The 22,673-nt window shown below is 36.8% G+C and overlaps 3 protein-coding genes across 5 annotated transcripts; all 3 read left to right on the forward strand.

Annotated features, from left to right (window-relative positions):
• The first annotated feature begins 3 nt into the window (after nt 1-3).
• On the forward strand, nt 4-8,414 carry mphosph10 (M-phase phosphoprotein 10 (U3 small nucleolar ribonucleoprotein)). The gene is made up of 11 exons (XM_058077042.2): nt 4-157; nt 481-1,162; nt 1,226-1,371; nt 1,460-1,625; nt 2,777-2,918; nt 3,736-3,803; nt 4,355-4,492; nt 4,721-4,831; nt 6,865-6,972; nt 7,043-7,273; nt 8,154-8,414. Exons 1-11 carry the CDS (start codon nt 72-74, stop codon nt 8,298-8,300), a joined length of 2,025 nt encoding a protein of 674 aa, XP_057933025.2. The 5' UTR covers nt 4-71; the 3' UTR covers nt 8,301-8,414.
• Nucleotides 8,415-8,552: 138 nt separating this feature from the next.
• LOC131131962 (IST1 homolog) lies at nt 8,553-14,927 on the forward strand. 2 transcript variants are annotated; one of them, XM_058077047.2, is made up of 10 exons: nt 8,553-8,663; nt 9,403-9,501; nt 9,612-9,792; nt 9,904-9,991; nt 10,867-10,950; nt 11,073-11,183; nt 11,270-11,419; nt 12,304-12,399; nt 12,709-12,754; nt 13,983-14,927. In XM_058077047.2, exons 2-10 carry the CDS (start codon nt 9,414-9,416, stop codon nt 14,138-14,140), a joined length of 1,002 nt encoding a protein of 333 aa, XP_057933030.2. In that variant the 5' UTR covers nt 8,553-8,663; nt 9,403-9,413; the 3' UTR covers nt 14,141-14,927. The 2 variants fall into 2 exon arrangements, with proteins under 2 accessions (XP_057933030.2, XP_078649216.1); XM_078793090.1 differs by lacking the exon at nt 12,709-12,754.
• Nucleotides 14,928-15,959: 1,032 nt separating this feature from the next.
• LOC131132413 (IST1 homolog) lies at nt 15,960-22,668 on the forward strand. Of its 2 annotated transcripts, none has more exons than XM_058078016.2 (10): nt 15,960-16,045; nt 16,661-16,761; nt 16,834-17,014; nt 17,083-17,170; nt 17,238-17,321; nt 18,327-18,437; nt 18,522-18,707; nt 20,166-20,267; nt 20,537-20,582; nt 22,297-22,668. In XM_058078016.2, the coding sequence occupies exons 2-10, from the start codon at nt 16,677-16,679 to the stop codon at nt 22,452-22,454; spliced, it is 1,041 nt and encodes a 346-aa protein (XP_057933999.2). In that variant the 5' UTR covers nt 15,960-16,045; nt 16,661-16,676; the 3' UTR covers nt 22,455-22,668. The 2 variants fall into 2 exon arrangements, with proteins under 2 accessions (XP_057933999.2, XP_057934000.2); XM_058078017.2 differs by having other exon boundaries at nt 18,522-18,671.
• Nucleotides 22,669-22,673: the final 5 nt, after the last annotated feature.

The raw sequence follows: 22,673 nt of genomic DNA on the forward strand, positions 1-22,673 counted from the left end.
ACAACACAACTGTTTCCGGCACAGCGTATTTATGTGCAACACACGAATCACTCACACGCGTGGCTATAGCGATGGCTAACGTAGACGAGTCGATCTTGTTGGAGGGGTGTTTAAACCAACTTAACGTCAACACACAGCAACCGGAGAACTTTCTGAGGCAAGTGTTACTCCTCCAAGTTGTTGTAATATATTGTAATATATTGTAAATATATTTTAATCTTGCTTTAGCGAGGTAGCGATAAGCTAGCTTAACGGCTAACTTTAAGATACTGTAACGTGTATCTGTTATCTTTATGAATGACATTAAATTAAAAAATGGCGCCGATGCTATAAATACAGAAACTATACAGTTACCAAAACTTTCTAGCTTCATGTTATTGATGTTTCTCATTATTGCAAAAACATATTTGGACAGTATTGTTGGCACTCATGTAATAAAATGTTTGTCTGTCCGTCTAATGGTTGTGTTCACATTTACAGCCTTCAAGATGCGGTGGCATCGGACTTGATATCTCTCACCAAGACCCTCTATGACCTCCTCAAAGCCCAGGAGCCGGCAGAGTATAATGGCAGCCCTTTGGTCGAGCTAGTGGTGAAAAACTTGGACGAAGAGCAAATCTGGCAGGAGCTCGAGCTGCAGAACTCCGCCGTGCTAAAACATTTTAAAAATGCAGTCGACGAGGTTTTATGCGATGAGACGTTGTCCGTACTGGAGGAGGAGATGGAAGAAGAGGATGGCGACGACGACGCCGATGACGACGAAGGAGGGCTTGATGCACATATGGACGAGACGGAGGAGGAAGAAGAAGAGGAGCCAAAGAAGAGTCGTCAAAAACTGCCGAACCGTGCAGCCGAAGATGACACGGATGAGTACTCTGATTTAGATTTTGATGTCGATGCCCTGGAGAAGCGAGAGAAACAAAAACGGGAATCTGCAGATAAACGTTCCAAAAGGCCGGGCCTTCCCTCGGAAGTTGACGATAAGTTCTTTAAACTCTCCGAGATGGAGTCGTTTCTCGATGACATGGACAAGCAGGAAGGGAAGCAACACCAGGATGAAAACGATGTTGACTACTTCCGCGACGTGCCGTCTGATGAGGATGATGATGATGATGACCTTGACCTGGAAATGTTCTCCCAGAAGAAGCACAAGGACACTACGGTACGAACTGTGGTACTTTGTGAAACCTCTTTGTTTGTATTGAACGACTCTTTACTTTAACAGGCGAAGAGCTCCAGGGATCTGAAGTACAAAGACTACTTTGATACTGCGGACGGAGCCATGGCGGATGATGCTGAGGAGGAAGACGAAGAGGAAGAAGCCGATGATGATGATGATGATGATGATGATGGTGATTTTAACATCGACGAGTAAGAGTTATTTTTAAAAAAAGAGTCAAGTGTCAAAGGAGTTGATCACAATAGATTATACCCGTCGTCCATCTTCTTATGTTACCAGGAGCAAAGACACAAGCCAATCTAAAGCCTCCGGTAAAAAAGTGACCTTTAACCTTTCCGGGGATGAGGACAGTGAAGGGGAGGACCTTGAGGACATTTTTGGAGGAAATAAAACAAGTTCTGCGAAATCTGAATCCAAGTCCTCGTATGAAAAGTGTCAAGAAAAGGTAACTGGAGTTATGATTTTGATTAAAAAAAACAAACAAAACAAAATATTGACGATTTAGCATTCACAGACCAACTAATTAGTAGATTTTTTTTTAATTTTTGGAGAAAAATATTAATTTAAAAATTTTTCCACAGCAAACACGTCATTGACCATATTTGTGTTAGATTCTCACATTATTTATTGAAAACCTGAATGAAAAGCAGATTTATCCACCTCTGCTGGGTCCCTCCAGCCGCATCCGCTGCCTCACATTATTGAAAACCTGAATGAATAGCAGGTTAATCCACCTCTGCTGGGTCCCTCCAGTCGCATCCGCTGCCTCACATTATTTATTGAAAAGCAGGTTTATCCACCTCTGCTGGGTCCCTCCAGCCGCATCCGCTGCCTCACATTATTTATTGAAAACCACGTTTATCCACCTCTGCTGGGTCCCTCCAGCTGCATCCGCTGCCTCACATTATTTATTGAAAACCACGTTTATCCACCTCTGCTGGGTCCTTCCAGCCGCATCTACTGCCTCACATTATTTACTGAAAACCTGAATGAAAAGCAGATTTATCCACCTCTGCTGGGTCCTTCCAGCCGCATCCGCTGCCTCGCATTATTTATTGAAAACCTGAATGAAAAGCAGGTTTTATCCACCTCTGCTGGGTCCTTCCAGCCGCATCCGCTGCCTCGCATTATTTATTGAAAACCTGAATGAAAAGCAGGTTTTATCCACCTCTGCTGGGTCCCTCCAGCCGCATCCGCTGCCTCGCATTATTTATTGAAAACCTGAATGAAAAGCAGGTTTTATCCACCTCTGCTGGGTCCCTCCAGCCGCATCCGCTGCCTCGCATTATTTATTGAAAACCTGAATGAAAAGCAGGTTTTATCCACCTCTGCTGGGTCCCTCCAGCCGCATCCGCTGCCTCGCATTATTTACTGAAAACCTGAATGAAAAGCAGATTTATCCACCTCTGCTGGGTCCTTCCAGCCGCATCCGCTGCCTCGCATTATTTACTGAAAACCTGAATGAAAAGCAGATTTATCCACCTCTGCTGGGTCCCTCCAGCCGCATCCGCTGCCTCGCATTATTTATTGAAAACCTGAATGGAAAGCCGGTTACGAAACGACTTTCCCAGTCACTTTTCCATTTGCTGTGCACAGATGTCCCATAAAATCGAGGAGTTGGAGAAAGCCGCCCTTGCTGGGAAGTCATGGCAGCTGTCCGGAGAAGTGACGGCGAATAGCCGCCCGGAGAACAGCATGCTCGAAGAAGATTTGGACTTTGAGCAGGCGTCTAGGACGGGTAGGTTTTGGAGGATCTAAATAGTCCTAAGGGGGTTTATGCCAGGGGTGTCCAAAGTGCGGCGGCAGGGCCATCTTAAGTAGTATATTTATTAGTTTAATAAAAGCAGCTTAGAAGACCAGGGTTCAATTCCACCCTTGGCCATCTCTGTGTGGAGTTTGCATGTTCTTTGGCGTGCATGCGTGGGTTTTCGCCGGGTACTCCGGTTTCCTCCCACATTCCAAAAAAAAACATGCTAGGTTAATTAGCGACTCCAAATTGTCCATAGGTATGAATGTGAGTGTGAATGGTTGTTTGTCTATATGTGCCCTGTGATTGGCTGGCCACCAGTCCAGGGTGTTAACTGAATTAACTGTGGCCAAAATGCGATTAATCATGATCAAATATTTTAATCGATTGATAGCCCTAATTGTAATACATGCTGTTTTGGTAGTACACATTTATTACATCGAAGCATGTACTTCGGGACTGCACGGTAGTCGAGTGGTTAGCGCGCAGACCTCACAGGTAGGAGACAAAAGTTCAATTCCACCCTCGGCCATCTCTGTGTGGAGTTTGCATGTTCTCCGCCGTGCATGCGTGGGTTTTCTCCGGGTACTCCGGTTTCCTCCCACATTCCAAAAAAAAACATGCTAGGCTAATTAGCGACTCCAAATTGTCCATAGGTATGAATGTGAGTGTGAATGGTTGTTTGTCTATATGTGCCCTGTGATTGGCTGGCCACCAGTCCAGGGTGTACCCCGAAGACGAATGGGGGGGGGCGGCTGGTGATGTCATACCGACGTGATGGCGCTGACTGACTCGTCTCTCTTTTTAGCTCCGGCCATCACAGAGGAAACCACGCTGCAGCTGGAAGACATCATTAAACAACGAATCAAAGACCAGGTTTGAGTCCAGGGTTCTTTTTGCCTGCGTTGATTTATTTATACCGTGTATACGTATATCAAATCAACTTTATTTGTATTGCACAAAAAACAATTACCACAATTAAAAGGGAAAACAATTGCTAAGAAAGCCCCTCCCTCCCACCCACCATACTAGACCCACACCCCCCCACACACACCCACAATCACACACAGTAGGGAGACATGTCATGGCACCGAGGATCAAGGAAACGCCACTTTTTGGGCCGCCCACACTGGGAGCAGCCAGAGGTGCCATCGGGGGACCAGCACCCGGACCCCCACATTAAAGAGAGGAACCCCCAGCCGGCCGGGTCGAAGGGACCCAAGGATGGCACCCCCTCAGCAGACCCGACACAGCTCCCAGTGTGGAGGACTCTCCTTGAGGAAATACTGGAGTTAAAAGCATAAAATAGGACTAAAAAATAAAAAGTTTAAAAATATTAGTTAAAAGTCTGATTAAAAAAATGTGTCTTTAATATTTTTTTTTTTTAATATCAACAATATGTAACCTTTGACCTTTTTGTCTCCAAGGCATTTGATGATGTCGTTCGCAAGGAGAAGCCCAAAGAAGAAGTGTTTGAATACAAGAAGAGGCTGACGTTGGACCACGAGAAGAGCAAGCAGAGTCTGGCAGAAATCTACGAACAGGAATATCTCAAGTTGACACAGGTTCAAACTTTGGTCTCATTTTTTTACACTTCAACATACGCGGTGGTGCATCATTTTAATTTTTTTTTTAACAAAGATAAATATTTTTTTTATGAAAAAAAAAAATAATAATGCATGCATTGCCACCAAGGGTACACGGTGTCAGTGTAATAGAATGAGAATAAATCAGCACATCAAAAAATCACACTTTTTTTCTAATTCAAAACAATGTCCTGTCAATAATTTCAGCAAAAGACAAAAGAGGAGGAAAACCCAGCTCATGTGGAAATCGAAAAACTGATGGACTCGCTCTTCTTAAAGCTGGATGCGCTCTCCAACTTCCACTTCACACCCAAACCAGTAAGTTGTGTTTTTGTGTTTACCACTACGAGGGTCGCTGGAGCCGGGTCCACCCTGGACTGGTCTGGTCGCCAGCCAAATACAAGGCACATATAGACAAACAACCATTCACACTCACATTCATACCTATGGACAATCTGGAGTCGCTAATTAACCTAGCATGTTTTTTTTTGGAATGTGGGAGGAAACCGGAGTACCCGGCGAAAACCCACGCATGCACGCCAAAGAACATGCAAACTCCACACAGAGATTGCCGAGGGTGGAATTGAACTCGGGTCTCCTAGCTGTGAGGCCTGCGTGCTAACCACTCGTCTTCTTCCGTGCAACCTTCTAAAAATATCGACTAGAATAAGATGGTATCGACTTTCGGACGACACTTGCTTTAAAACGGAGATCCCCTCCACCAATCAGCTCCACCCCTGCTCTTCAGAAGGCAGCGGATGCGACTGGAGGGACCCAGCAGAGGTGGACAAACCTGCTTTTCATTCAGGTTTTCAATAATGTGAGAATCTGTGCTGTGGAAAAAACGTAAAATTCATATATTTATATTGTGATTCACATCATTGAATCTTATTTGGTGGAAATTCACTTATCACTGACAGGTCTGGAACCGACTAACCAAAATAAACAAAGAATTTTGCTTGGTTATTTGGTTCATGTTTCAGAAAACGTGTATTTCGAAGGTCAAACTACGAAAATATTTCTTTTTGTTACTTAATATTGAATCTTATATGGTGGAAATTCACTTATCACTGACAAGTCTGGAACCGATTAACCAAAATAAACAAAGAATGTCGCTTGGTTATTTGGTTCATGTTTCAGAAAACGTTTATTTTGAAGGTCAAACTACAAAAATATTCCTTTTGCTACTTAATATTGAATCTTATTTGTTGGAAATTCACTTATCACTGACAGGTCTGGAACCGATGAACCAAAATAAACGAAGAATGTCGCTTAGTTATTTGGTTCATGTTTCAGAAAACGTGTATTTCGAAGGTCATAAACTACAAAAATATTCCTTTTGTTACTTAATATTGAATCTTATTTGTTGGAAATTCACTTATCACTGACAGGTCTGGAACCGATTAACCAAAATAAACAAAGAATGTCGCTTGGTTATTTGGTTCATGTTTCAGAAAACGTTTATTTTGAAGGTCAAACTACAAAAATATTCCTTTTGCTACTTAATATTGAATCTTATTTGTTGGAAATTCACTTATCACTGACAGGTCTGGAACCGATGAACCAAAATAAACGAAGAATGTCGCTTCGTTATTTGGTTCATGTTTCAGAAAACGTGTATTTCGAAGGTCATAAACTACAAAAATATTCCTTTTGTTACTTAATATTGAATCTTATTTGTTGGAAATTCACTTATCACTGACAGGTCTGGAACCGATTAACCAAAATAAACAAAGAATGTCGCTTGGTTATTTGGTTCATGTTTCAGAAAACGTTTATTTTGAAGGTCAAACTACAAAAATATTCCTTTTGCTACTTAATATTGAATCTTATTTGTTGGAAATTCACTTATCACTGATAGGTCTGGAACCGATGAACCAAAATAAACGAAGAATGTCGTTTGGTTATTGGTTCATGTTTCAGGAAACGTGTATTTCGAAGGTAATGAACTAAAAAATTATTCCTTTTTGTTACTTAATATTGAATCTTATTTGGTGGAAATTCACTTATCACTGACAGGTCTGGAACCGATGAACCAAAATAAACGAAGAATGTCACTTGGTTATTTGGTTCATGTTTCAGAGAACATGTATTTCGAAGGTCATAAACTACAAAAATATTCCTTTTGTTACTTAATATTGAATCTTATTTGGTGGAAATTCACTTATCACTGACAGGTCTGGAACTGAATAACCAAAATAAACGAAGAATGTCGCTTGGTTATTTGGTTCATGTTTCAGAAAACGTTTATTTCGAAGGTCAAACTACAAAAATATTCCTTTTTGTTACTTAATATTGAATCTTATTTGGTGGAAATTCACTTATCACTGATGTTTTCTTTGTGTCCCCAGGCGACGCCGGAGGTGAAGGTGGTATCTAACCTGCCTTCCATCACGATGGAAGAAGTTGCCCCAGTCAGTGCAAGCGACGGCATGCTGCTCGCTCCAGAGGAAATAAAGGTCTGGAATACGTTTAGTATTTTCTACTAACTGCATGTAAAACTCTAAACCCACTTCTGTCCAATCAAAGGAGAAAAACAAAGCGGGCGATATCGTGGGTGCCACCGAGAAGACGTCCACCGACAAGAAGCGCGAGAGACGCCTGAAGAAGAAGGTGAAACATTTCAAAATCAAGGAGAAAGAGAAGAGGCAGAAGCTGAGAGAAGCCAGTAAAGCTGGAGACAACAAAAGGCTGTCAAAGGCTCAAGTCGCAGAAAACCTGAAGAAAATCACCAAAGGAGGCAAAGCTACCATACTCAAGGTGAGTTGCCTGTTTAGTTCCCTGAGGTCGGGGGTGTCCAAACTTTTTCCAGCGAGGTCCACATCGTGAAAAATGAAGATGTGGTAAGACGTTATTTTATATACAATACCACTCAAACGTTGTGTTTAAGGGGACCTGTTATGCTCATTTTTTGGACTCATTTTTTATATTGAGTTATGGACTCCTCTAGAGCAGCTACACACAATAACCAGCAGAGGAAGCTTTCCAAGGTCATAAAATACCACTCAAATGTTGTGTTTAAGGGGACCTATTATGCTCATTTTTTTGGACTCATTTTTTATATTGAGTTATGGACTCCTCTAGAGCAGCTCCACACAATAACCAGCTGAAGAAGCTTTCTAGGTCATAAAATACCACTCAAACGTTGTGTTTAAGGGGACCTATTATGCTCATTTTTTTGGACTCATTTTTTATATTGAGTTATGGACTCCTCTAGAGCAGCTCCACACAATAACCAGCAGAGGAAGCTTTCCAGGTCATAAAATACCACTCAAATGTTGTGTTTAAGGGGACCTATTATGCTCATTTTTTGGACTCATTTTATGTATGGAGTTATAGACTCCTCTAGAGCAGCTACACACAATAACCAAACATAAACATTTTTTTTTTTACCTTTTCTTATAATATAATTTTTGCCCCAACCTAATTATCCAAAAATGACCACTTTATACTTTGTTTTGTTTCTCAAAATATGTATTTAATATGAAAATGCTTTGGAAAAACATGGCACCGTACTTGTAATATATTTATATTGTACAATTTTGCTTAATGGCGGCCATTGTTTTTCTAACAATCCTGCTCAAATTTAGAAATGTCAAAGGCTGGATGTTTTGAGACTCATTCTGCTTCTTTGTTTTAGGATGAGGGAAAGGACAAGGCACTGCGATCTTCTCAAGCTTTCTTCTCACAGCTGCAGGATCAAGTAAAAAGCCAAATAAAAAGTGCAAAGGGCCAGCCTGCAAAGAAAAAACACAAGGACCTTTCTGCCAGCAAACTCAAGTTATAATGGCAGATGGTTTTATTGTACAGAATCCTCTTTACATCTTTGTAATTTGTTTGAATTAAAATCGTTCAGTATTGTCAATTGTCTTTTTTTTTTTTTTTTTACTAGTGTGTCATATAGTACAGTATTTCTGCACCAGGTGTTTTTTCTGCACATTTTAATATTTTTCTTTCACTTTTACTGCAAGAATAGTAGTGGACTATACGACATCATTACTACAATGCACAATTAAATACGTCATTGTGTTGACTTCCTGTTTTATTTGGTGGAATGGAGGCCCAACCCTACAGACAAACTCTGTGACGTCACAACATCAAATCACGGAAGTGACATTTGAGTTGCTGTGGACTTGACTGCTACCGACAGGTAAGTCGTCGAAATATACTGTTTTGTCTTCAACTAAAGTATTAATTGTGTTTTATGGGGGTTTATTGGTGTTGTTTTACTTCTTAAAACGAGTAGTAGGTAGCAGTTTGTGGACAGCTCGCGCACTGAGCGGGAGCTATGCATGTTACGTAGCTTTGCTAGCTTGTGTCAATAGACTAGCAAAACAATGCTTGTTCTCGGTAAAAAAAAAAAAGAGAGAGAAAAGGACCCGCCCGTAGTTTTTTTTTTTAGTTTATGCGGTTATAAAGCTCGAGGAAATTGTGTAAAATGTGAATAACATATTGGTTTGTAGTCGCTTTGTCATGAAAACACGGTTCGAGGCTAATGTTTAGTAGTAGTAGCACTAAGCTAGGTCAGGCACACTAGCCAGTATTTTTTTACGTCTTAGGTAGTATTTTTGGTGGTTTTATTTGAAGTGTTGTGTTTTTTTTTATCCCTGCGATCTGTTGGTCATCCTCACATTATTTAATGTTTTCATAACGATAGCGATAATATCGATACTAAGGGTAGTAGCAGTATTGAATCGATACCACCGTAATGAGATCGACATTGTCCTCAGTGGGGTTTTTTTTCATCTGTTTATGTTGATTTGATATGTTTAAAAATCAATTCTTGGACACATTTGAAAGTATCAGTATCCGCATTGCTGGCGCTGTATTTACAAGGTATTGAATCGATACCAAACTGCTCATCTCATGTCCACTTATCCACCGATCAGAGCCATCAGTGATGCTCGGAGGAGGCTTCAAATCAGAGAGGTTAAGAGTCAACCTCCGGCTCGTCATCAACCGACTCAAGCACCTCGAGAACAAGAAAAGTGAGTCTCCCGTAATAATTTCAGCAACTCTACAAAATAGAGAAAAAAAACATGGAGTTGTCTTATGTCATGTTATGCTTGCTTCCCCTTCGAATAATTCACCAATGTAGCTGAGCTCGCGCAAAAGGCTCGCAAGGAGATTGCGGACTACCTGGCGTCGGGAAAAGATGAGCGGGCGCGAATCCGCGTGGAGCACATCATCAGGGAGGACTACTTGGTGGAAGCCATGGAGATCCTGGAGCTTTACTGTGACTTGCTACTGGCACGTTTCGGCCTCATTCAGTCTATGAAGTAAGTAAGGCGTCACCTCAATGACGTTTTAAACAATCAATGTTCCAACACGGTCAGAAGCAGACACTAGTCAGTAGCATTGTAATACAATATTTGTGTGTTTTTAATCAGGGAACTGGATCCAGGTCTACAGGAGGCCGTGTCCACCCTCATCTGGGCTGCCCATCGCCTCCAGACGGAGGTGACTGAATTAAAGATTGTAAGTACTCTTTGAAAAGCGCATAGCAAAATGACTGTATTTGTTTGACACCAGATCTGTCCGTCTAGTCCGGACATTTCGACCGTCTAATTTAACGGTGTTCAAACTGCGGCACATTCTTTAAATTAAATTTAACATGACAAAAAAAAACAAGGGAAAATCAGCAGTAATTTTATAGGAATTAAGTCTATGAAGAGGAAAAAAAAGCTGTAGTCTAAATAAAAAGTCATACTTTTCCCAGAATAATGTCATAATATCATGAGGAAAATAATGTCATTTTAGTTGCATCAAGTTGAAATATTAAAGCAATATTATTATTTATGAAAAACAAACAATGAATAAACCTGTCATTTTTGGAATGTTACAAGAATGGAGTCAAAATATTATTATTGGAATAAGTCAAAATTATGAGAAAAACATTTTACAAGAACAGCGTTCTAGTTGGAAATGTAAAAAAAAAAAAAGCTGAAGAAATTAAATAAAAATTGCTTTAATTTTACCAAAATAAAGTCAGAATATCAAAAAAAAAAAAAAACTCCCCCCCAAAAAAAAGTGTTACAATTTCATGGAAAAAATAAAAAAATAATGTCCTTACTTGCATAAATTTGAAATATATTAATATAGTTGTCGTATCAGGAGAAGCAAACAAAATAAAGTGGTAATTTTTTTTATTAGGTTGGGGAAAAAGTTATAATACTATGAGAATAATGTCACAATATTACAAATAAATATCAGGACGATTTAAAAAAAAAAACTAATTATCTGAGATGCTTTAAAAAACATATATAGACAAAATATCAAAGTGTCATCTTTTCATTTTTAACTATGTGGCATTTGATGGAAAAATTGGACAATTTTATTCTTAATTGCTCCAGGTATCAGACCAGTTGTGTGCCAAGTATAGCAAGGAATATGGCAAACTGTGCAGGTCAAACCAGATTGGAACCGTCAATGAAAGGGTAAGCATCTTTTTTTTTTTAATTTTTTTCCCTGGGACCGCCTTGCCTGTATTCAAGAGCGCATGCAGCCTTTAAATTATTAATTTGCTCGGAACCTGAGCCAACATCGGATCTGCTTGCAGCTGATGCACAAACTCAGTGTGGAGGCCCCTCCCAAGATATTGGTGGAGCGCTACCTGATCGAGATTGCCAAGAACTACAACGTACCCTATGAACCTGACGCCATGGTCCGGGTAGGCATTCCAAATGTTGCTGGTCAGGATGATGTCATATGTTGTGTTTACTTACCGTTGCGTCACTTTCCCCCCCCCCCCGACAGCCTGAGGTGAATCATGGAGAAAACACAGACCTCATTGACGTGAACAGCCACAAAAAATCAGGAGGAGGAGGAGGAGGAGGAGGGTTTACTGCTCCTGCCGTGCCCATGCCCATGCCCGCACCTTTCAACTACCCACCTCCCAAAGGAGCGGTAAGATATTTCTTCTGCCTTTTTAAATACTATTGCTATTTACCAATGTATGACCACTAGGGGATGTCCAATTATTATTATTATTGGTCAGCGGCAAAATCAAAAAGTATAATTTCACAAGAAAACTAAAAAAGAAAAAAAAACAATCAGCTGTAAGAAAGATTCAGAAAAAAAGAAGAATTTAAAAAAAGAGGTGTAATTGATCAAGACAAAAAGTCATAATTTCACAGGAATTAAATAATAAGAGCAAAATTTTCAAAAAGTTATATTATAATAATATAAAAAAAATCTAATAATATATACAATAATATAACATGAAATCATAATTAATTAAATAAATAAATAAAGGTAAAATATAAATTATAAAAAATAGAAGTTAAGTTATATTATAATAATATGATATAAAATATATATATATATATAATATATAAAATAATATAACATAAAATAAACTAAGAATAATAATCTCTCTAAAATATATATAATAAAAAATAGACTAATATGAGTTAAGTTATATTATAATAATATAATATAAAAAAATATATAAAATAAGGTCGCACCCCTGCGACCCTTGTGAGGAAAAGCGGTAGAAAATGAATGAATAATGAATAATAATAATAAAAGTAAAATATATATTATAAGAATAGAATAATATGAGTCAAGTTATATTATAATAATATAATATAAAAAATATATATCATAACATAAATAAATAATAAAAGTAAAATATAAAAAAATATATTAAAAAAATAGAATAATATGAGAATAAAGTCAAAATATTGTGGAAATAAAGTCATAAAGAAGAAAAGGTGTGAAAGAAAGTTGGAAGACAAAACAACAGCAATTTTGCTAAAAAAAAAAAAAATCTATTGCTTACCTCCCAGGAACCATTCAATCCGGCCATTGGATTCAACTTCCCGCACGCCATGGAAGGAGGGCAACCCCCTCAGCTGCCCACTTCTCCCCCCACATACGAGTCTGTAAGTCACCTCCCCTCCTCATCCATAAACACCCTTCTTCTTCCCACAGACAGTCCAACAGATGGACAGACGGACGAAGCCTCACTCAGGGAAGAGCAGTTCACTTTGCTTCTGCTTCTGCATTTCGGCCCCCCGATCCAAACTAAACATAAATAAATATAATAACCACTAACAAAGGTGACGGTTTCCCAGGAGCATCTGCCTTTTTATTTATAAGCTTATTACGTTATGCACTAACACAGCATAACCCGTACTGCAATATTACTATGGATGAAGAAGACACCATCACAAACACTTCCTCTCTTTCAGATTGATGACCTCACTGACAATAACTCTCTTCCTTCCCAGAGCACAGGTGAGTCCAACCAGCCAGGTAGTAATACCAGGTAGTAATACTTTATATTATATCGCAACATGCAACTCTAAAACCTTAGTGGTCAATAGTGGTTATGCTCACGAGGGTCATGGGGGGTGCTGGAGCCTATCCCAGCTGTCTTCGGGCAAGAGATTGGGTACACCCTGGACTGGTCGCCAGCCAATCACAGGGCACATATGGTAATGGTAATGGTTTAATTTTGATTTGAACATGCATCAGATTACAATTGAATGCATCACATAATCAGTTCCCAGTTCCACATGTCCAAAAGGAGTAGGAAGAAGCAAAGCTTATTAAATCCTACCCCTCCATCTGGTACTTTTACAATCAGTAACTGTTACATTTGTTCACTTCCTGCTTTCATAATACAGTTTAAGGTTTTTTTAATTTTTTTTTTTCTTTAATAATGTACCGAAGTACATGTAGTCAAACAACCATTCACACTCACATTCATACAATATAAATGTAAATGTGACTATAGGGGTGTTGTTTTTATCAAGAGAGCTCTAACAATGTAAAAAAAAAAAAAAACATTCATTTTCTACTGCTTATCCTCACGAGCGTCACAGGGGTGCTGGAGCCTATCCCAGCTGTCTTCGGGCGAGCCAGCCAATCACAGGGCACGTATAGACAAACAACCATTCACACTCACACTTATACCTATGGTTCTTTGATTATATCAACTAAATGAATACAATATGAATGTAAATGTGACTATAGGGGTGTTATTTTTATCTAAAGAGCTCTAACAATGTAAAAAAAATACATTCATTTTCTACCGTTTATCCTCACGAGGGTCGCGGGGAATGCTGGAGCCTATCCCAGCTGTCTTCAGGCAAGAGGTGGGGTACACCCTGGACTGGTGGCCAGCCAATCACAGGGCACATATAGACAAACAAGGGATGGGACTATAGGGGTGTTATCTTTATCTAGAGAGCTCTCAGAATGTAAAAAAAAAGCATATTTTGATGATTGTCAACAGGTTTTCTATGCCGAAAGAAAACAATTCACTTATCACAGTCGGGTCTGGAACCAATTAACAGCGTTAAACGAGGGTTTACTGCTAAGCAAGCAGTACACTAAAAAAAAAAAAGTTTTCCGTGTCATTTAAACAGGTTTCGGATGCTCAGATTTTTTTTTACAAGTTGGCTAATCGGGTGAAAGTTTTTCCCAGCGATGCTTACAGTCCCTGCACATTTTGCCGCAGGTCCCTCGACCCAAATAGACGACTGCGCTCTCCCGGAACTTCCTTCTGTTCCCGACACGCTCCCGACCACCTCCTTCGGCGGAAACGCCACCACGTCGGATGACATCGACTTTGACGATTTGACACGACGCTTTGAAGAGCTGAAGAAGAAGACTTAAAGACCCAACGCACGGGCCGCCATTCTCGTCTGTAGGAAGTAAAACTCAGCTCCGAGTTTGATCGATACATATACAGTATATACATATATGAACCAATACATTTACTCTTACCTCATATTGAACAATATGGACAAATTTCTGAGGTTATGATTGCTCACACTTGTAATCATATGTTTCTTCCGGTCAAGCAGGCCAGTGTCACCTTGTGCTTTTATATATATATTTCACTTTCTGGAAATATTTTAACATCAACACTTGATGTGACTGGTTGGTATTTATGATTTTTTTTTCCCGTTATTTGCTAATCTATCTAATAACCAAAAAAAAAATCATGCCTTGATTATTTGCACGGGGTGTAACTCTTATCTGGACCATCTTCATAATTCTTCATTTCTCACCAGAGGCCTTGCCAGTCTGTGCTGCATTCGCTGTCCATCAAGACAATTCGGTGACTTGCACTGTACATCGTCAAACAAAAAGGTTTATACACATTTAACTGTCACACGCTACATCACTGGCATAGATAGATAAAGATACATTATTTGTAATAAATTAGTCTAACCGATAAAGTGAAATTAGATCATTTCCCATGGCACGGCACAGTGGCCGGGAATCACGACTCTTACCTTAACCCTAACCACACCCAGCTCTGCTTGCATGGCTACTGGCCTAGCCTTGGAAGTACAGTATGTCACTGGTAGAACTGCTCCCCTTACTACTTTTCTGTGTTGGACTATTAGGTGTTTTGCTTGTATAATAGAATTAATAAAGTCTATTTGGAATTGCACATGTGTTTATATGGAAGACAATTTACATTATTATGAGATACGTACACCTTCTATTGTACATATGGTGTTTTTTTGACTGGGTTTGTTTTACTGTTTAGGTTCCGAGACCATTGATTTTATTATTAGCCACTGTAATTTTGTGGAATTTTAGTCGATTTTAAGCATCAGGTTGTCTTTGAACCTCAGACATTGTTTATTGACTTCCTCAGATGGAGTAAACATAGAAATGGAGGTGGCGAAGACCGAGAAGTGGGTACAAAACAAGCATACTGAGCAAATATATATATATATATTTCATGCCATATTCTGGAAGTCACATGACTAAAAGGTTTCCTATATGGCACTTACTGTATATCAAAGTCAAAACCATTTTAGGATATTTAAAGTGTTGGTGACACGTTTTTTTACCAAGAATGAATCATACATTCTTTTAAATAATTCTAGGCATAATAAAAGGATTTGTGAGATGTAAATATCCTGTGGTGATACGTCATCTGATCTTGTGAAAGCCCCGCCCCAACTGAAACCATGACGTCACGACAGAAGAACACGGAAGTGAGTCTGGACTATATAGTATTAGTAGTAGCAGTAGTAAAATAGAGTTAAAGCCCTTCTACGTGCTCCAGGGGTCTTTTACGAGCATAGGATAAGAGTATGTTCTCTTTATTTCCACTGCAAGGCTCCTAATATTGTCTACTAAACCATATCTGACCATTTTTGGAACAAAAAATATGTTTTCAGAAAACTAGCTAGCTTTCCGCCATTTTGGGGCAGTCATATCCTGGTATCGTCTCCAAAATGTTTCCTATATGTCACTGAGCCACTTTAAAGTCAAACCCAAGTATCTTTTAGGACAATTAAAGTGTTAGTGATACTCATCTACCACGAATGAACGATACATTCTTCTTATAAAGCTAACAATTAAAATTGTCATTTGAAAGGATTTATGTGATGTAAATTTCCCTTTATGCTTACGTCACCCGATCTTGTGAGAGAGCCCCGCCCCAACAGAAACTCCCATGACGTCACAACAGAAGAACACGGAAGTTAAGCCAAGCATCGAAACAACACAGACGCGAAGTTGCTGAGTTGCTGTGTTCTTGCCTACTACAGACAAGTAAGTCATTTTGGTCTACTTTTTTCTACTGAAGTGAACTGTTATTAGCTTTATGTGAGTATTTAATATTGTTTAACTCCTTCAAGTAAGTCTTATATAAAGTTAGTTCGTCAAGTTTTCTCTGTCATCGAGCGAGACGAGACTTCGCCATAATGGGATCCATTCACACGTCTTTTACACGTCTTTTGTGTTCATACACAAACGTAAATAATGTCATGATATCGGTCTGTCGAAGTACCCTCCTTTAGACGTCGCTAACTAAAGTTAAGCTACGTTCCTTTAGATACTTTGAAGTTCTGCTGCTGTGGTTTGGTCAAGCTCACGTGATCGGCTAACTTAGTGTGTCTGGAACTCGTGAAGGAGTCGTTCAAAACCGTGTCGATTCGTTCACTGACTCACCCCTGCTAGCGCCTGCTCAATTAAAACAGCAAACCAGTTAAATGTTTCTTGCTTTAATTATAATTAAATAAAAAAATAAATAAAATAATTTAATTAATGTGGCTGAAATGAGCCATGGTCCCAACAGTACCTCATGTAATTAGTATGATTATTAATGTTGTTATTATTATTATTATTATGCCTGAGGGTGGTCATTTCACGGCATCTTGTCCACAGGTCATCGCAATCCGCGATGCCAATAGGTTTCAAAGCGGAGAGGTTAAGAGTCAACCTCCGTCTTGTCATCCAGAGACTCAAACTCCTTGAGAAAAAGAAAAGTGAGTATCTTGGGTATTATTTTTATTATTATTATTATTATTTTTCTCCATTACAATCATTTTGCAATGTAGCCGAGCTCGCTCAAAAGGCTCGAAAGGAGATCGCAGACTATTTGTCAGCGGGAAAAGATGAGCGGGCGCGGATCCGTGTGGAGCACATCATCAGGGAGGACTATTTGGTGGAAGCCATGGAGGTCTTGGAGCTTTTCTGCGAATTGTTGCTGACACGCTTCGGGCTTATTAAGTCCATGAAGTAGGGCATCACTTTGGTAAATATATATTTTTTAATATGCAGTTGTTTAAATATTTTTTTTTTACCAGGGAGCTGGATCCAGGTTTGCAGGAGGCGGTGTCCACCCTTATCTGGGCAGCCCATCGCCTCGAGGCACAGGTGGCGGAGTTAAAGATCGTAAGTACTTTTTTGGCGAGAAATTGGCCCGAGTTTTGATATTTTGATCATATGAGCCCCCTTCCAGGTATCACAACAGCTTTGTGCAAAATACAGCAAGGAGTACGGCAAGCTATGCATGACCAACCAGATTGGGACGGTCAATGAAAGAGTGAGTATTTTTCGTTGTCTCTGCGTGGCACAAGAATGCAAAAACTCAATAATAAATATAAAAATGAAAACAAAAATCTAAAACAAATGTAATTAAGAATATCAAATATTTAAATATATACAAATTAATAATAATCTAATGATACATATCGAACAAAAATATAAAAATTCTAAATATGTGGTTTTAAAAATGCATAAAATATAAAAAATCAACTCAATAATAAATATAAAAAAGAAAAAGAATGTAAGTTAAAAAAAAACAAAAGCCGCAGAATTCAAAACAAATAGTTAAAATGTGCATAACAAAATATACACATTTTGTCTATATAAATGTTTTTATTTATATTAAAACATAGTTTTTAAAAATCTAAAATGTAATTAAGAATATAAAATATTTAAATATATACAAATTAATAATAATAATCTAATGATACATATCAGAATAAATAAAAATGTGTATAACAAAATATACATATTTTGTCTATATAAATGATTTAATTTCTATTAAAACATAGTTTTTAAAAATCTAAAATGTAAGAATATAAAATATTTAAATATATACAAATTAATAATAATAATCTAATGATACATATCAGAATAAATAAAAATGTGTATAACAAAAGGTACATATTTTGTCTATATAAATTATTTTATTTCTATTAAAACATAGTTTTAAAAAATCTAAAATGTAAGAATATAAAATATTTAAATATATACAAATTAATAATAATAATCTAATGATACATATCAGAATAAATACAAAATAAATATACATATGTTTTTTTAGAAATGTAAATAATTACTAGAATTACTAATACATAAAAATTCTAAATTGGTAGTTTAAAAAAAATACATAAAATATAAAACAAATTCAATAAATAAATACAAAAATATGTGAAGAAGTGAGCGTCCTTCTATTTTTTTTCTCCTAATTTTTTTTTTCCGTTGTCTCAAGAACGCATACGCAAAAATATTCAAGCAAAATATTCTAATCTGATATTTGCAGCTGATGAGCAAAATGAGCGTGGAGTCCCCTCCCAAGATCTTGGTGGAGCGTTACCTGATTGAGATCGCCAAGAACTACAACGTGCCGTATGATGCCGACGCCATGGTGCTGGTACGTTGGCATTAAAAATGTCGCTAGTCAGGATGATGTCATCTTTTGTTTACTTAACTGTTGCGTCACTTTTTTCCGTGACAGCCCGAGGTTAGTCTCGGCAAAGAAGCAACCCTGATTGACGTAGATAATTACAAAAAGCCCGGAGGAGGCAGAGGCGGCGGTGATGGTGGCGGCGGCGGCGGCGGCGGTGGTTTCACTGCTCCGGCCATGCCCATGGCTATGCCCATGCCGGTACACTTCAACTACCCACTACCTCCCAATGGAGCAGTAAGAGCATTCTTAGATTATTATTATGTTCTGCCGCATATGAAATATGTATTTTTATGAAAGCCCCTGAGATAGAAAATATATCCCACTGGTAAGTCAGAAATATGAGACAAAAGTCGAAGTTATGAAAGGAGAAGTCGAAATCATGAGCTAAGAAGTTTTTAAAAAGTTATAATTATGTGATAAAAAATTGAAATATGAGATAAAAAGTAAAAATTATTATATAAAAAAATCTAAATGATGAGACAAATGTCAAAATTATGAGAAAATTAGCTATAATTAATGAGTTATAATTATGAGAAAGTTTAAATATTCGATTAAAAAAATAATAAAATTGAAATATAATGTCCTATTTATGTGATCAAAAATTGAAATATGAGATAAAAAGTAAAAATGTTGATATACAAAATCTAAATGATGAGACAAATGTCAAAATTATGAGAAAATTAGCTATAGTTAATAAGTTATAATTATGACAAAGTTGAAATATTTGATTAAAAAATAATAAAATTGACATATAATGTCCTAATTATGAATAAAAAATTGAAATATGACATAAAAAGTAAGAATTATGATATAAAAAAATCAAAATGATGAGACAAATGTTGAATTTATGAGAAAATTAGCTATAATTAATAAGTTATAACTATGAGATAAAGTTGAAATATTTGATAAAAAATAATAACATTGAGATATAATGTCCTAATTATGTGATAAATAATTGAAATATGACAGAAAAAGTAAAAATTGTGATATAAAAATTCAAAACAATGAGACAAATGTCAAAATTATGAGAAAATTAGCTATAATAATAAGTTATAATTATGAGATAAAGTTGAAATATTTGATAAAAAAATAATAACATTGAGATATAATGTCCTAATTATGCGATAAAAATTGAAATATGACATAAAAAGTAAAAATTCTGATATAAAAAATCAAAATTAGACAAATGTTAAAATTATGAGAAAATTAGCTATAATTAATAAGTTATAATTATGTGATAAAGTTAAAATATTTGCTAAAAAAAATAATAAAATTGAGATATAATGTCCTAATTATGTGATAAAAATATTGAAATATGAAATACCTATGGACAATTTGGAGTCGCTAATTAACCTAGCATGTTTTTGGAATGTGGGAGGAAACCGGAGTACCCGGGGAAAACATTCAAACTCCACACAGAGGGTGGAATTGAACTCGGGTCTCCTAGCTGTGAGTTCTGAGCACTAACCACTAGACCGCCGTGCAGCCTGTAATTATGACATTTTATCTCATAATTTGAAATTTTGACTTACCACTGGGATATATGTATATATTTTATGATTGGCGGAAACTGACTTCCATACCTTAGCATGAATATAATACAATATAGTATAATATAATATCTAATACTATAAATAGTATTTCTAAGCTAGGCTCCAATCAGGATGCATTGACTGTGTCGTTTACCTCCAGGAAGCGTTCAATCCGGCCGTCGGATCCTACAACAGCTTCCCGCACACGGTGGGAGGAGGGCAGCCCCCCCAGCTGCCCACTTCCCCCCCCACGTACGAGTCTGTAAGTCATCCTCTTCCCCACGGACAGACGGACAGGGCGGGGCGTCACTCAGGGAAGAGCGGTTCACTTAGCTTGACACTTTTCCTTTTCTGCATTTCTACACTTTTTTTTTTTGCCTGAGTAGGTTTAGTTCCTGCTTTGTGTGCACAGAAAGTGGCAGTATGGATTTGACTCTACTGTACTATACTCTACTGTACTGTACTATACTGTACTGTACCCTGTACTGCAATACAACACCATGGATGAAGACGACACTTCTTCTCTTTCAGATCGATGACCTAACAGGCAAAAACTCTCTTCCTTCCCAGGCCGTAGGTGAGTCCTACAGAGTGTGTATGGACTGTAGTAGTACTACTAGTGTATATGTACAGTACACAGGACTCCAATTTATCTGTGGTGGTTAAGGTGTGTGGGGGGTTAAATCAAATCAATTTTTATTTGTAGAGCACTTTCCCTGCAAAGACATTAATAAAATAATAATAATAAAAAATAGAAAAAATTCTAAATATATGGTTTTAAAAATACATAAAATATACAAAATAAACTCAATCATAAATATAAAAATGAAAAAGAATGTAAGTAAAAAAAAAAAACAAAAGCCGCAAAATTCAAAACAAATAGTTAAAATGGGCATAACAAAATATACATATTTTGTCTGTATAAATGTTTTTATTTATATTAAAACATAGTTTTTAAAAATCTAAAACAAATGTAATTAAGAATATCAAATATTTAAATATATATAAATTAATAATAATAATCTAATGATACATATCGAACAAAAATATAAAAATTCTAAATATATGGTTTTAAAAATGCATAAAATATAAAAAATAAACTCAATAATAAATATAAAAATGAAAAAGAATGGAAGTTAAAAAAAACAAAAGCCGCAGAATTCAAAACAAATAGTTAAAATGTGCATAACAAAATATACATATTTTGTCTATATAAATGTTTTTATTTATATTAAAACATAGTTTTAAAAATCTAAAATGTAATTAAGAATATCAAATATTTAAATATATACAAAATAATAATAGTCTAATGATACATATCAGAATAAATAAAAATGTACATAACAAAATATACACATTTTGTCTATATAAATGTTTTTATTTCTAATAAAACATAGTTTTTAAAAATCTAAAATGTAATTAAGAATATATTAAAATATAAGAAAATATAAGAAAATATTTAAATGTATACAAATTAATAATAATAATCTAATGATACATATCAGAATAAATAAAAAATAAATATAAATAATTACTAATACATAAAAATTCTAAATCTGTAGTTTAAAAAAATACATAAAATATAAAACAAATTCACTAAATAAATACAAAAATATGTGAAGAAGTGAGTTCCAAGGAGAAAGGGGGCGCTGTCCCGACCCCCGGGTTCAGCGCTAGGTCAGGAGGTTAGCATCAGAGTAGCGGCGTTTACGTAGATTGCTGCAGATTGACGAAAAAGAGACTAAAATTTGTGTCTATCTACTTTTTTCTCCTAAATTTATGATGGTTTTTTTTTTTTTTTTTTTACATTTGCTAATTTTTTCACGTATATTTTTGACTTTTTTTTCTCATAAATTTAGGACCCATTTTCTAATGATGTTACGACTTTATTCTTGTAAATTTACAAGTTTATTCTTGAAATAATTTTTATGGATTTTTTTTCTCAGAAATTTATAACTTTTTTTTATCATAATAAATTTGTAAATTTGTGACATTTTTGTGGCAAATTTATTACTTTTTTTCTGATAATTTTTCATCTTTTTTTTTGTAAATTTCCAACTTTATTCTTGGAATCTCAGATTATTTTCTTCCCAATGTGGCCCTAATACTGCGTCGTGAAGCTAACTGGCATCCGTTCCATATTTTTATATCTTGTATCTTTCTTCTTCTTCAACCGGGTTCAGCGCTAGGTCAGGAGCTTAGCATCAGATTAGCGGTGTTTACGTAGATTCCTGCAGATTGACGAAAACGAAACTTAAAATTTGCGTCCTTCCCTTCCCATTTTTTTGTAGCTCCCTCATCACGGATATACGACAACAAAGTTCTACCAGACCTTCCTTCTGTCCCCGACACGCTCCCGCCATCCTACGGCAACAAGACCGCCGCTTCGGACGACATCGACTTTGACGACCTTTCCCGCCGCTTTGAGGAGCTGAAGAAGAAGACCTAAGAGTTACGTTCCTCTGGCTTTGGAAGACCATCAGTAGGAAGTAACGCAACCATACATTTACCCTTATATACAACAGGTGGTGATTGCTTACTTATGTACTTCAACTTCATGTTATAATGCGATACTTTATATATATTTTACTTTCTGGCGTGACCTCGTCTCGTTTGTTTTGCTTGGTGTGACAATGAAATGCGGTCTTTCAAATTTAACAATGGTTGT

This window comes from Doryrhamphus excisus, linkage group LG1 (genome assembly GCF_037039965.1).
Source record: "Doryrhamphus excisus strain RoL-2023G ecotype Guam linkage group LG1, RoL_Dexc_Guam_v1.1, whole genome shotgun sequence".
NCBI classification, from domain to species: domain Eukaryota; kingdom Metazoa; phylum Chordata; class Actinopteri; order Syngnathiformes; family Syngnathidae; genus Doryrhamphus; species Doryrhamphus excisus.

Excerpts from the sequence above, each read along its gene's own strand:
- LOC131132413 (XM_058078016.2), top strand. The coding sequence starts at position 16,677 with ATGCCAATAGGTTTCAAAGCGGAGAGGTTAAGAGTCAACCTCCGTCTT. Across the intron at positions 17,015-17,082 it reads GGGCTTATTAAGTCCATGAA|GGAGCTGGATCCAGGTTTGC; the intron begins GTAGGGCATCAC and ends TTTTTTTACCAG. Across the intron at positions 18,438-18,521 it reads ATGCCGACGCCATGGTGCTG|CCCGAGGTTAGTCTCGGCAA; the intron begins GTACGTTGGCAT and ends TTTCCGTGACAG.
- mphosph10 (XM_058077042.2), top strand. The coding sequence starts at position 72 with ATGGCTAACGTAGACGAGTCGATCTTGTTGGAGGGGTGTTTAAACCAA. Across the intron at positions 4,493-4,720 it reads AATATCTCAAGTTGACACAG|CAAAAGACAAAAGAGGAGGA; the intron begins GTTCAAACTTTG and ends CAATAATTTCAG. Across the intron at positions 4,832-6,864 it reads TCCACTTCACACCCAAACCA|GCGACGCCGGAGGTGAAGGT; the intron begins GTAAGTTGTGTT and ends TTGTGTCCCCAG.
- LOC131131962 (XM_058077047.2), top strand. The coding sequence starts at position 9,414 with ATGCTCGGAGGAGGCTTCAAATCAGAGAGGTTAAGAGTCAACCTCCGG. Across the intron at positions 11,184-11,269 it reads AACCTGACGCCATGGTCCGG|CCTGAGGTGAATCATGGAGA; the intron begins GTAGGCATTCCA and ends CCCCCCCGACAG. Across the intron at positions 11,420-12,303 it reads ACCCACCTCCCAAAGGAGCG|GAACCATTCAATCCGGCCAT; the intron begins GTAAGATATTTC and ends CTTACCTCCCAG.